Source organism: Brachycentrus maculatus, unplaced genomic scaffold, assembly GCF_059751285.1.
Source record: "Brachycentrus maculatus isolate JH-2025_06_01 unplaced genomic scaffold, ASM5975128v1 h1tg000029l, whole genome shotgun sequence".
NCBI classification, from domain to species: Eukaryota; Metazoa; Arthropoda; class Insecta; order Trichoptera; family Brachycentridae; genus Brachycentrus; species Brachycentrus maculatus.
In genome coordinates, this window is record NW_028280783.1 from 1,947,745 (window position 1) to 1,962,500 (window position 14,756).

At 34.7% G+C, this 14,756-nt stretch overlaps 1 protein-coding gene across 1 annotated transcript in view; it reads right to left on the minus strand.

The window, feature by feature from the left end:
* LOC148312933 (Krueppel-like factor 6) overlaps positions 1-10,801 on the minus strand; it is a 182,427-nt gene extending 171,626 nt beyond the window's left edge. The window contains exon 1 of the mRNA XM_088271756.1: positions 10,494-10,801. Coding sequence (XP_088127882.1) covers positions 10,494-10,595 — 102 coding nt within the window. The 5' untranslated portion in view covers positions 10,596-10,801. The remainder of the gene's footprint in view (positions 1-10,493) is intronic.
* Between the last annotated feature and the right edge of the window lie 3,955 nt (positions 10,802-14,756).

Below are 14,756 nucleotides of genomic sequence, written 5' to 3' on the forward strand. Positions count from 1 at the left end.
ATTACATCCCAGTATTATTCTCAAAAGGGCATTTATTTACAAATCGTTGACGTTTTTATTTCGCAATGTATGTAATGTTTTTTTTACATATCATATTATAATAAAATGCAAACAATGGCATTGAAGTACTCATCAAATACATACTAGACAATTACATAATAATGTCTAAAGAATAAAGATTAAGATAAACTTTATTCTCACGATGACAAATAAAAAGCGTTGTATCATTTTGCGACAATGTGTTTACCAGATTTACGGCGAAAAGTGACATATGTTTTTTATGTAGTAATACAATGTCCGCCTCCGTAGTGTAATGGTCAGCACGCTCGGCTACCGTTCTGGAGGTCCCAGGTTCTATTCCCAAGGGGGTAAAATAAATATAAGCTATTTTTCACTGTTATATTTATTCAATATTACCCTGGACTGGTACCTGAAGCGGAGGGCTGATCACCTTTCCTTCATGTGTAAACGATCAAGATAACACTGCGTTTATATGACGCAGTGCCCTATGCACCATCGGAGTGAGGACAAGGGTTTTATTAAATTATTATTAATACAAATTAAGCTGAATGTAGAACTTCTTAATACGAATATTAAACTCGTGACTGAGTTTTGATATACTATCAGATATTAATGTTATAATAAATGTGCCCGTATATTTATATTGATGATGGGACGTACGCCAGGTGCATAAACGCTGGGGGAGGCGCTAGACGTATAGTCTATGTCAATATACAAAGCTCGTAATTAATTTCGGATACGATCATCATAAACAGTGACGTCACGCCAAATGTACCACCACGCACTCCACTAGTCGAGATGTACCTGCATCGGAATCCAACAAGCACAAGGGAACGAAATACGGAAGAAGGCGGCAAAACAGAGAGAGAAGTCATACGAGGAACCTGAGAAATGAGATAGATCACTGAGAGAACGAGAGAGAAAGAAGAACATAGGGTATAGCGAAAGACTGGTTAAACAAGTTTACCCACGCTGTTGACGTGCCGATCCGGCGTGAACCAACTGCACGGAACATCTTGAACTCACAACTGATATCAGATAACGAAAAGATTGTGGATAAACAGATATCCGACGTTATGTTTTACTAAATTTGGGAATGACAAATATTGCAACCGGCCGCAAGTAAAATACCGTAGTTAAAATGTAATACTTCGTCAGATCGTCCAGTCGGCGTATTATGTAAGCATTTATTATCTGCATTTGAACCGAAATTGGAAAAAAGCCCTTTGAAATATGTCAAAAATGTATTATATCTCCCGTCGTGCCAACGTTTCATAGTAATTTTTCTAATTATTATATCCATACCTTGTGACAGTGTCCGTCACGAAAACTAATTCATATAATTTAAAGATTCCTAAGGGAAAAGAAACGTATCCAGCACCTATCAGTAATATATCCAACTAGTTATATAAGGAATTTGAGATGCCTCGTCCATTACGCTACCGACAGACTCCAGTAGTACACACAAAGTGGATGACGCTATGACGAGGATGGCTGTGAGTTTTTTAAGTACCGCTTTAGCTGGCTGCACTGAAGTGATTCTACTATAGGCAGCGGAAAAGTAAAGAAGGTATAAAGACGGGGATTTCAAAAAGATTTGTTAATTCGTTGAAACGCAGCAGCAGATACTAGATATAAATATAATTTTGTGTACCATAAGTAAATCTATTCACGGACTTTCAATTAGTAAATCGACTCTATCCTCTCGAGAAACTTGTACACATTAGCAGCGTCTAACCTTCGCAAACTTGTGCGAGTGTGCGACGCCGAGTTTCTTAGTCATTACTGCTATTCTCCTTTTCCAAACTATTACTTTTACATTCATTCCCTTTCCCATAGCATTGTTATGACACCTTTTAAATACATTCCACTGCTTTCTTTATTCAAAAATCTAAGTGCAGGACTGATCGCCTTGCTGCACATAACTAACCACCCAATGAAGATCGATGAAAACATGATGCGGTACCCTGCAGTGATTAGTCATTAAATAAATTTCCTAAAAATAAATAGGGAAAAAAACCTATATTTACTTTGGGGTAATTCTTCCATTCGCCTCGAGCCAATCTTCCGCACATACAGGTATACAAAGTGTATTTGAATATGCATTTATTTTTAACGGTTTTACTAATACAAAACGATATTTAACCAACGAACGTTTACGAGGTTTTGCCGACCAATGTGGAATATTGACAAAATGCCTAGTATACAAGTTTTCGATAGTTAGGTGATTTTACATTTTAATTATAAGACACGCCTGAGTCCAGTTGTAAATATATTTGTCAGTTAAAAACCGATAGATAACGGAGTGCATCCCCATTTTAAACTGTCAAAGAGTTGATTAATTTTCACTCTAATATTTGTCAATACATATCGTATAAATCGTGTAAATTAAATATCTGTAATCAAGTGGACTTGTATATAAATAAATTATTTGCCTCGGAAAGTAATGGATGAAATACCGGGTGCAATTTCTGGCGGTTAAGATCGACATAAATGAAAATGAATGATTTCGTTTAATCTAATATTTATTTATATATGATTAGGGCGTGAAGCACGGGAACAATACTAATTCAACTTACCAAACACGCGACTAAATGTGACTTTACATTTCAAATGCCGCCATATCCCCAATATGTACATGTATTGTTGTTTTACTGTCAACTGACGCCGAAAATATATTTTCTTGTAGGTACAGGGTGACGCAATGGGTGTTAACGGTTTCTATAGAATTATTATGGATATACCAATGAGGCGACCGAGGGTTGAAACATTTATTTTTAGTATGCGTATAATTCAGTTTTAAAAACAAAAACATATTATTCGAAAATAACGGCTTTGAAAAGTGCGAATTTGTAAGACTACCTATGGATCATGTTTGTACCCTGGACAAGTATCCCGACAAGATGATTTTAATTGGCCAACAAGGTCATAACATTTAAACAGCCCTGATTTTTTTCTTATGTAGATATTTGAAGGCCATTGTTTTCGTAAACGCTACGAGCTTCAAAAGCCGACATTACTCAAGAAATCTGAGCGATAAACCAAGGAGATATTGCTAAGTTTACTAATTGCTAAGAAATTTTTAATCACGACTTCAACAAAGTTTGGCAAGACATGGTAGTCATGTAAAAGAAGTTATTTTGAAGAAAAAAAATGTTGTAAAACCGCATTATGTGTGTCGTAAAAGTATATGTTTTTTTGCCTTTGTCGTTTTATTAGTACAAATAGGGATTTTTTTAAACAAAAAAGGTCCCGTAACTCACTTCATGTCAAGCTTATTAAAAAAAATTCAAATATCATTTAAATATTCATTACAATACAATATTTTATCGTTGGCGAATTATATAAATAAAGATTGTTATTACGTAAGCGCAAACATTGTATCGTTTAACTGATTTTTAAAAATTGAAAAAAAAAGCCGTGAAAAAAGATGCCAGAACGCCGTTCCACCGCGTTACATGAAAAAAAAGACCCGATTATACTATATAAACCATATAATAACAATAATAATGATCGATACTCAGTGCGCTACCATGTTTTTCTATATTCTAGAATGACCAAAATCACATTTGATTTCAATATTTTTTCCACCGTTGTAAAAGATCGAGCGTCAGAAACAAAAACCTGTTTATTTCCCACTGTGTGGGTCTGCTGTTGATATGACATTGTAAAGACACAAACAAAACTTGAAAATTATTTTTATACACTAAACAATTCGTATCAATTCAATAAAAAATGTGAATATTCACATTTAGTGAAAGAATTGAAAAATAGATTGAATCAACTAAGCATAGCCGTAGGTTCTCCTAAACCGAGTAATGCCGTATGGGGAGGTGCGACTCAAATGCGGATAATGATAACATCGAGGGAATCACTTATGCATATACCTTGAAATACGTAGGCACATATTTGATCATTATTATGTTATCACTGAGCAAACGCGACTGCAATGAAAGTGACGCAGTAATAACTAATTCATGATTTTTTGTACATAGGGTAATCTAAAAGGACTCGTGCTAGCCTCTTAAAAAGTCTCAAAAATATAAAGTAATATTATCTTCTTTTTCTTCTGCGTGGCGTAGGTATTGTGACCTGTTTTTAAGAGGGATTAGCCTCCTGCGATGTCGATCCATCTCTCTGGTCTGCCCGGGAGTCGTCTACCTTGGGGTGGACCGTTCAGTGAGGGAGTCTGGATGGTTCCATTCTCCTCACATGCGCATACCATTGTCTCCTTCGTCGCCTTCCCCACCTAACGACATCTTCGATCTCGCATATTTACCTTATCCTGGCGTTCCTTATTCCGTCTTGCAGACTCTTGCCAGATATGCTCCATTTCTGACACTCTAAGCGCGTTTTTTAAATTATTTTAAATAACTATAATAATATTAAAATGTCCGCCTCCAAATTGTAGTGGTGAGTGCATTTGGCCACAATGTTGGAGGTCCCGGACTCGATTCCCACGGTAAGCGAGGGGGGCAAAATTAATACGAAGGTCATTTCACCCTAATATTTATTTATTATCACCCTGGACTGATATCTAAAGAGCAGGACTGATCACCTTGTATTTATGCAGTTAACAATCAAGAAAACACTGCATCGATGCTGTGCAGTACCCTATCTACCATTGGCAACAGACAAGTGTCAGAAGAAGAACAAAATTATTATTTTATTTTTTAGTGAATTATTTTATTAATAATTATAAATTTACATGAACAATGCATTGTACCATGATTATTCTTTGTTTTAAAAAAAATTATCGATAATAAAACATTTGGCTGTAAATATCAAGAATGCCAAAATAAATGATATACGTTTGGACATATGTATAATATATGTGACTAATTAAAATTTGATTAATTTATTGAAGTTTTCTACCGCCCGTAAACATTTATACCGTAAGACAATAGAAATCACATTTTACTCTTTTGATTAAACATGTATTGTTTTTCCATTTTAAATTATTTAACTTTGTATCTTTGAAAGTGATATAAAGACAACCTAACCTAACCTAACCTAATTTAACCTTACCTAACCTAACCCTACTCTCTTGCGAATTAATGCATTATTGAAAAAAATATTTTACATTTGATGGTAGTGTGAGCGCAACATATAAAATGACGCATTAAAGTAAAAAAAGGAATTTTAGCCTTGCACAATTGAAGAATTACATGATAGCCAAACAGACTATATAAAATAATTATTAAAAAAAGATGAACCGACAATACAAAGTAAACGATTTGTGTAAACACCGAAAAAGGGGATTAAATTATGCGATAAGATATATGCCCAATGTTTAACACAATTCGTTAAAAACAGTGTTCTCTCAGATTTAAAACGTGATAAGGAAATATAAACATTACCTAATGTCGAATGAATTTTTTACATTCATTAACAACATTTTGAGTGTATCGAAATAAGCTAAAATTTTCTGGCGTTTCTCGTGTATGTGATTTTAATCCAGGATTCGGACCTTACTTACAAATATAAGAGTTCCTACTCAATAAATAAGGTTCTTTGTCTCACCAATAGATTTCACTAGTCAAAATTGGATCATAACTATAGAAGTTCCAAGAATTTGAGTAGTGTGGTAGTCAATCATAGGTAATTAGTGAATGTTACACGTGTGTTAAGTGAATACACAGATCCTTTAGATACTCTGGAGCCTTATTAAGTATTGATTTATACATAAGTAGATATACTAAACCCTTTCGGGAAAGCGTAACCAGTGCAGTTGGTGAGGTAGTTGGGTTATGTGATTGAATTTAGAAATTCAAAAAATCAGTCTCGCTGCTGCGTTTAACACTGATTTCCGTCATAATATTGTTTGGTAGACCCGTGTATATACCGTTACAATAATCTACTCTTGATACTACAAACGCATTTATCAATCGACGGCCAGCATCAACTGGCAGATTCTTGCGAATTCGTTTAATTTGCCTTAGCTGATAAAAACATGTCCTTGTTTGGCTGATTTGATTCTCAAGGGAGAGATCTGAATCTAGGAACACGCATAGCAATTTGACAGCCGGTGAAGTATACTCTTTGAATTGGATAGTGTCGTGTTATCAATTAAATTCTGTCGTTTAGGTAAGGCTATCCAGAGATGAAAGAATAATGTGATGACATTTTTAAAATGGCACTTCTTGATAAATAATGGCAAAGTATTCAGATCATCAGCAGGAAAAGCGTTTCTTTGATTCATATTATATTATATTAACGATAATTATTTTTCTTTTATAAACTTGACCAATCAGCAGAGGGTCTCGCCTCACTGGGTTGTCCTTGAATTTAGTTACTCGCGTTCATAGCAACCCTTGGCATAGGATAGTCCATATTGCCACCATTTAAGAAAAGCACAGTGCCTTTGAGGTAGAACGAATTTAAAAAAAAAAAAAAATTATTAACACACTAAGTACTCCTTTTTTATATAATTTATATTTGAAGCACTAACCTTGTGATTTTCAATTTCATAATTAAAATGTAACTTTGTTTTAAAATTAATATAAAATTATAATTTTATAAATTTATAGTGATTTCAAAACAAAGTTACATTTTAATTATATTCTGTTTTACATCTCAATATATGTAGATGAAGTAGTATATGGAAGTCTGGGCATTTACGGGGCTTACGGCCGTCAAAGGCTGGTTTAAGTGATCACTTTACGTGCGTGTAACATTCACTGATTATTTTTTTTTATCTCTTAATGTTCAACTAATTATAACATAAATGTGGAATTCCATAATTGGCTTTATTATTGTTAATGTAACTATTTTTTGGTCCGCCTCCGTAGTGCAATGGTCAGCACGCTCGGCTACCGTTCTGGAGATCCCGGGTTCAATTCCCAAGGGAGTAAAATAAATATTAGTGATTTTTCACTGTAATATTTATTCCATATTACCCTGGAATGGTACAGGCGTAAAACGATCAAGATAACACTGCGTTTATATGACGCAGTGCCCTTTGCACCATTGGGTCGCAGATAAGGGTTTAATTAAAAAAATATTATAAAGTTGTATAATTCGCGAACTAATAAATAAATAAAGAATTGACTTATAATTGAAATTACATTATCTCAAAACGAGTAACTTGCGTTCTGCTTGTATACGAAAGATATTAAATCCGATCACATCAAATAAACATATGATATGGAAAAAATCCTGCACTTTGGATTTGCTTAAATGATCTTTACCTTACTGAAGTTGACGATGTTTTCCCGAAACGAGTCGATATATTTAGTAAAAAAATTATGTTTCATTACGAAAAATTACATACGCGCATACACTGGGATGGGCAGCATTTGGAAAACTAAAGTACATTTTTAAAGCGAAAATTCCGCAATGTCTAAAAACTAAGGCGTTTAACCAATGCATCCTCCCTGTATTAACTTACGGCGCAGAGACGTGGAATCTTACAGCAAGTCTTACTCATAAAATAAAAGTCACCCAGCGTGCTATGGAGAGATCCATGCTCGGAGTGTCGCTAAAAGATAGAATCCGAAACGAGGAAATACGCAGAAGAACTCAAGTAGTGGATGCTACCCAACGAATAGCCACACTCAAGTGGCAATGAGCAGGACATATCTGTCGAAGAGACGACGGTCGATGGGGAAGAAAAGTATTGGAATGGCGCCCAAGAACTGGCAAACGAAGCATCGGCCGACCCCCTACAAGATGGACTGACGATATAAGAAGAATAGCGGGAGTGACCTGGATGCGGAAGGCGGAGGATCGAAGAGGATGGAGACTCATGCGGGAGGCCTACGTTCAACAGTGGACGGACACAGGCTGATGATGATGATGATGACGAAAAGATTTTCTAACCACGATTTAACTGCACCTAATATAAATTTGTCCGCCTTCGTAGTGTAATAGTCAGCACGCTCGGCTACCGTAATGGTGGACCCGGGTTCTATTTCCAGGGGGGTCAAATAAATAAAAGTGATTTCTTCACTCTAATATTTATTCAATATCACCCTGGACTGGTGCCTGAAACGGAGGGATGATCACCTTTCCCGCATATGTTATCGATCAAGGAAGCACTAACCTTGTGATTGCGTTTAAATGATGCAGTGTGTTATTCACCATCGGGTGGGTATGAGGGTTTGAAGAAGAGGAATAGAAATAAAGTATTAGATGCAGTTAGTATTTTATTCCAGTTCGTCAATTCGTTAATGCTGGTCAATTTTGGGTTTCAACAATCGGTAACTAATTTAAACGGAACATAAATTTCAAATTTAAATTGTTTTTAGGGGAAAACCAAACGTAAAAATACTTGTGCGAGGTTTGTCATTTCGGAATACTGTAATTTCGTCCGTCTCCGTGGTGTAATGATTAGCATATTTAGCTACCGTACTGGGTTCGATTCCCAGGGGGGTGAAAACAAATTTTAGTGATTTCACACCCAAATATTTATTTGATATAACCCTGGACTGTTCTCCGAAGCGCAGGAGTGATTACCTTGCCTTCATGAAGTAACAAGATAACACTACATAAATACGATGCAGTGCCCTATGTACCATTGAGTGCAGATAAGGGTGAGAAGAAGAGTAATTTAAATGATCGGTTTTCTAAATATATAGTAGACCTATTTTCAGAATGTAAAGATAGCATAAAGTAATTTATGGAACTGAAAAGTTACTATTTCGGGTTTTCGTCGCTAAGCACTCAGAAATAAAGTTTATGTAGGCAGATACCTTAATTAATAATTATATCCAAGTCGCTGAAGGCAAAAAACGTTTAAATTGCTTCGGAAACGTTATGTATTAGATACAAACAAATCAAATTATGCAGAAGGTAATTACTTACAACATTTTGAGTGTGTCCAAATACTTGTTCACAAAATATAATATAATATAATATAAGAGTTTCTGCTTAATAAAAAAGCTTCTTTACATCTCACCAATAGATGTCTCTAGTGAAGTTCTAGTGATTCAAGAACAAAGTTTCTAAATTGGTTCATATATATAGAACTTCGAAGAATTTGAGTAGTGTGGTTGTCAATAATGGGTAGAATTGGTGAATGTTACACGTGTGTAAAGTGATCACTCAAACCAGCCTATGACGGTCGTAAGCCCCGTAAATGCCCAGACTTCCATATTCTTCTTCATCTTTGATGAAATGTCAAAAAAAAAAAAATAATAGGTAATTACTTAGTTTAGTAAATGATCTCATATGTATTTATTTGTTGTACTAGGTAATGGAATTTATTGCACCCACAATAAATCATGGAGAAAAAATATATTTACCCCTCTTGTTGTCTAATTATTTCATATTGATGCCTTAAATTAGAATATACGAGTATATTAAAATCTTAATAATGTTTTTTTTTTTAAATGTTTTACCATTCAACAATCTTACTAGAATCCAATTTGTATTAAATTATTAAAAATATCCATAATTTAATTTAAATAACAGCATTTCTCTGAAAAAAATATAGCATGTACGATCGATTCTCTTCACTACAATCTTCTTACTACAATCACTATCATCAATATCACTGCAGAAATCAAGTGCATGTTGGAGCTAAGATGGGATAAAAAGGAAAAAACCTGGGCACATAAGTCAAATTAAATAGAAATTAAAAATATTGTAATATAACAAGCAAAAAAAAACAGTAAGATAATCGCACAAGTCATGAAATAAAATAGTCTCCGCAAATATACGCTTTTACCAGAATAATTTGATAACGCAGGGTACGTACGCAACGCGAAAAATTAAAGCAATTCTTGAAACACCTGAATGCTGCAATTTTTTTTTGCGCAACCAATTTGATCGAAGTTTCCAGTTATTTATTTTAACAGTGTGATAAACATCATTACCTGATACCTGATAATATTGATACGCACAAACTTACTAAGATAACGCTTTTCATAGAAGGGGAATGAAATAATACTAGGTAAAATATAAATCCACGGTACCTCCGATTACCCAAAACTTAAAGACTAGAATAATACTTATTGATCTTTCTGCAGCTTCTCGTTGGAGAACGTTGGAATAAAGCTAGAATTTGTTTCTAATGGTTACGGAAAAAATTACCAATTAGCCTTCGAAGCGGCTTTTTGCAGATAAAGTATTTTAAAAGTTGGTTTCATTTACTTTTCGAGGGATTATCTTGATCATCGCGAAAACCCAATAAGATGCATTTGCATCAAAATCCCTTCAAATGAAATAAAGTGCGATAGAACTTAATAAGTTGAAGCCTAAATAGGGTCATGATAAGCGGTGTTGCATAAACCGTAGCTAAAATTCACTTCGACATTGAGCAATTAAAATTTATAAATAAGTTTTACTACGGTAATTTTTTATTGACTTAAAAGCGAATACACAACTTAAAATGCAGAACGAGTTTCCTGCTGCGTGAAAAGTTGATGCAAAGAAACTTAACTAATGGGTTAATAGTGCTCGTAGCAATTTGCGGCTCTGAAATGGTAAAAAAGAAGGCTTCGACGAGTGAAGATGTGGTCATCACTTACCTGTTGCCAATGGTCCTCGAGGGAAGTCTGCGAGGAGAAGAAGCCGGTGTCGTGGACGACCTTCAGCTCCATGAAGATGTTCCCGCAAGGTAGGATATCCATGGTGGAAACTGTTCAAAGCGACACTCGGTTCATCACACACTGGTCGGATGGATCACGTGAATCGTCACCGGGCACTGGGCACTGCGACCGGCCGCGGAGGAGCGTGGAAGCGGACTGAGCGCGCGCTGACTGAGTGAGCAGAGGTAGAGCCCGCAGCGAGCAGAACGCCGCGGACGTAGTTCTCGAGTTCCCCTGGCGATGCGACTGCCGGAGCGGCGCCACCCGCCACCCGCGCCGAGTTCTCCCTCCTCGGCTCCCACTACTTTTTCATCGGTCTCCCCTCCATTCTACATCGTCCTACCCAACACCAATACGACCGCAGCCGCTTTTAACATAACGTACACACGTACATTCTTATTCTCCCCTTCCAAAATAGATAACCAAAATTGTGATCGCTAGAATTTAAAAAATATATAGGTACATATTTATATACTATATTAAAATATATTTACAAAATAGAAGAATTCTAGCTAAAGTCTAGCCGATTTCCATACAGGGCATTTGACCTGCCGTAGGCTTGGTTTAGTGATCACTTTACACCCATGGAGCATTCACCAATTTTACCAATGATTGACAACCAATTTTTTACAGGGTAATTTTTACTCAGAGAAGTAAAAAAATAACTATTCGATCTACGTTAATTATATTATATTAAAATGACGACAGAAAAAAAATTGTTACCTTAAATGTAATTGTTAAATGAGGATCATGTACACACACATATGTAAATACTATATATATATATATATATATATATATATATATATATATATATATATATATATATATATATATATATATATATATATATATATATATATATATGTATATATATATATATATATATATATATACATATATATATATATATATATATTTATACTTTTATATACAAATATGTGATTGTAAAAGAATAACACTTGTTTTTTACCACTTGAGTTTATTTTATGACTAGTTTCGGAAGCTATGCTCCCATCTTCAGTTCTTAATGTAAACATGTAAACAATTTCATCATGTCTTACCACAGAGTGAATAAATAAATAAATAAAATAGAAATATGTACATTCAAAATATTTTTTCATTGATTAAATTTAAAAACAAAATATAGCCTAAAACTATAGATCGACAAACAGGACATTCTAATAGATAAAAGATCAATACGTATCGGTATAGAGGTGTACCTATATATTGTAGTTAAAAAATAAGTTTTTTAATTAGATTTTTTTTAAAGGTACGATGTATTTTTTTATACTAAATATCGCATTAATTAAACAAATATATCAATGAATAAATAAATAATTTTAAAATTTAAAAAAAAAAAAAAACTATGAACCTACATATGCAAGTTGATAAACTGCACATATTAAAAGATAAACAATTAATTTGTATCGGTACACGGCTATCTTAAAAAAAAAACAAAAGACGAAAATACAGATTCGTAATCCGTAATGGTGGAGACTGACCGGAGCATTTCGTCGTAACGTAACGTCGTAACATCGCTCGCGGCGAGCATCAGCGAGCATCCGAAACTATGGATGCAGCGCTCGGCTCGGTGTACTGACTGCCTGAATGCTCGCATCGTAACGTGTTACGTTACTACAAAATGCCTCCGGTCAGTCCCCAACCTAAGATAATAATTGACTGAATTTAATCGAAATGCGATGCCTCAGACGAATGTGCGGCAAAACGATGTGTGGTAAATGTTCGAATGGTGAAATTAGGAAATAAAGCAAGGCTGAGAAAAGCATTATTCGTAAAATTAAGAAAGGTTTGTTGAGATGGTTTGGATACGTGGAACGTATGATAGTGAGGAAAGAACGGTTAAACCAAATTATGAGGCGGTTGTAGTTGGAAAAATAAGCAGAGGAAGTGCGAGGAAAACTTGGCATAATCAGGTTTGATTGTATCAGAAGTTTAAATAATCAGAGGGTATGTATGAAGAGATTGATGAATGTGGAAGAGGCAAATAAAGTTTGCAAAGATAGGGTGGTATGGCATTATATTCTCTCTGCCTACCCCTGCGGAGAAACGGCGTGATGGTCAGTTAGTTAATTATTTATAGTTTAACACTGAAAAGCGCAAAGCATCGTAAACCATACAACACTATTGACCGTCTTAACTTTCGTGCAATTTCGAGTGAATCTTAATTTCTTGAATGTTTTTCGCAGATACTTTGTGACACATTTTATAAACTTTATAAAATTAAGCAACTTTGTTTAAACCACTTTAAAAAAAATTATAAGTACATTTTAACCTACGGGTGAAGACTGACCGGAGCATTTCGTCGTAACGTAACATGTTACGATGCGAGCAGTCAGTACAGCAAACCGAGCGCTCCATCCATAGTTTCGGATGCTCGCTGATGCTCGCCGCGAGCGATGTTACGACGTTATGTTACGACGAAAAGCTCCGGTCAGTCTCCACCTTACCGGTTTCGACAAGAACCTTGTCATCATCAGGGTTTATTAAATTCTAAAACATTAAAAACATTAGAATCTTAATTTGTTTCCTGACTTTTTGGCCAGATCTTTTAGATTAGTAAGTAGTCAGTTTTAACCCTCAAATATATAGTTAATGGACTCTACTTTCCCAAATAGAATTTTTTCAGTTATGTCCTTTAAATGGTCTAACTGGATTATGTTGCGTTGCATTCTGTTATCGCTGAAAAAACTCAATGAAATAAAAAAAAAATTGACATCTCATCAAAGATGAAGAAGAATATGGAAGTCTGGGCATTTACGGGGCTGATGACCGTCATACGCTGGTTTTAGTGATCACTTTACACACGTGTAACATTCACCAATTCAACCCATTATTGACAACCACACTACTCAAATTCTTGGAAGTTCTATATACTTATATGAACCAATTTTGAAACATTGTTCTTGAATCACTAGAACTTCACTAGAGACATCTATTGGTGAGATGAAAAGAAGCTTTTTATTTAGCAGAAACTCTTATATTAGTATGTGAGGTCGGAATCCTGGATTATAATGACACACATGAGAAACGCCAGAAAATATCATTTTCATTTTTATTATTTAAGCTTATAATTTGACCAGATAATTTATTCACATTTTTAGTGTGTCCAAATACTTGTTCACAAAATATGGATTATCTCCAATTACAGGAGTTATTTTCATATTATTTTTTGACATCTCATCAAAGATGAAGAAGAATATGGAAGTCTGGGCATATACTAAACTAACTCGCTTACCACTGCACTGCGTAGGCAGACAAAAAAATAATGGTGAATTAATTAAAAACTCAACATTCGAGAACTCATTAATCGAACAATTAAGGAATCAAAAACTCACCAAAAGAAATAATAATAATTTCTCAATTTAAACGTTTGTTTCACATAATCTTTTCGCTTATCGAAATCGTTTTCTTATCAAATTTTGTGTTAGTAACGCTACTAACGTGCTATTCTAACACGCCATCAATATTGGTAATTTTGTTCGCCGTGTGCAGAGGCCGTGCGCCACAATCGTTCCCAGTACGCTTGCAAGTGAGCGCCCCGAGTTGGCTAGTCACTTTTCATCTCATGTAACGAATTTTGCCTAAAACGTGATACGTCTTCCTAATTTCACTCTCCATCCTCGTCTAATTGTCGATTGTCGAATCGCCGCCTACGAAATGTCACTTTAAAAAGTTCTTAATCGGAGCACTGGTGCTCCGCGAGCTTGTTGCAAGTGCTCCGCGACATTATGTTAACCAAAATTTAATATAGGCTCATTTACGGTGCGATTTGATTTGAAAATATATTGGATAGATGGCAGCACATTGCTAAGTGAAGTTGTGTGCGCTCACCTCACACATTCTTGATTCTATATCATTATACTAGGAACAATTGAAAATACATGGAAGTTGTGTGTAAGAATTCGTACTTACGGTGCTCTATCAAAGGTAGGTTCATTGAAAGAATTTGTGACCTTTTTTTAAACCTATGCTTAGCAATTTGGATGAAGAAATGAGAGTAGCTATATCAAATATTAGACGTAAACAAGTTGATTTTCCCATTAAATAATTTTCGTTACAAATAGTTTTATTGGGGTATTTTTGTATTTAATGTATTTTTTTTAATTAATGTAATTTTTATTAAAATAATCAGTTAAATTTTTAATAAAAGACATCTTTGTATGTTTTTTTTTGTTTATA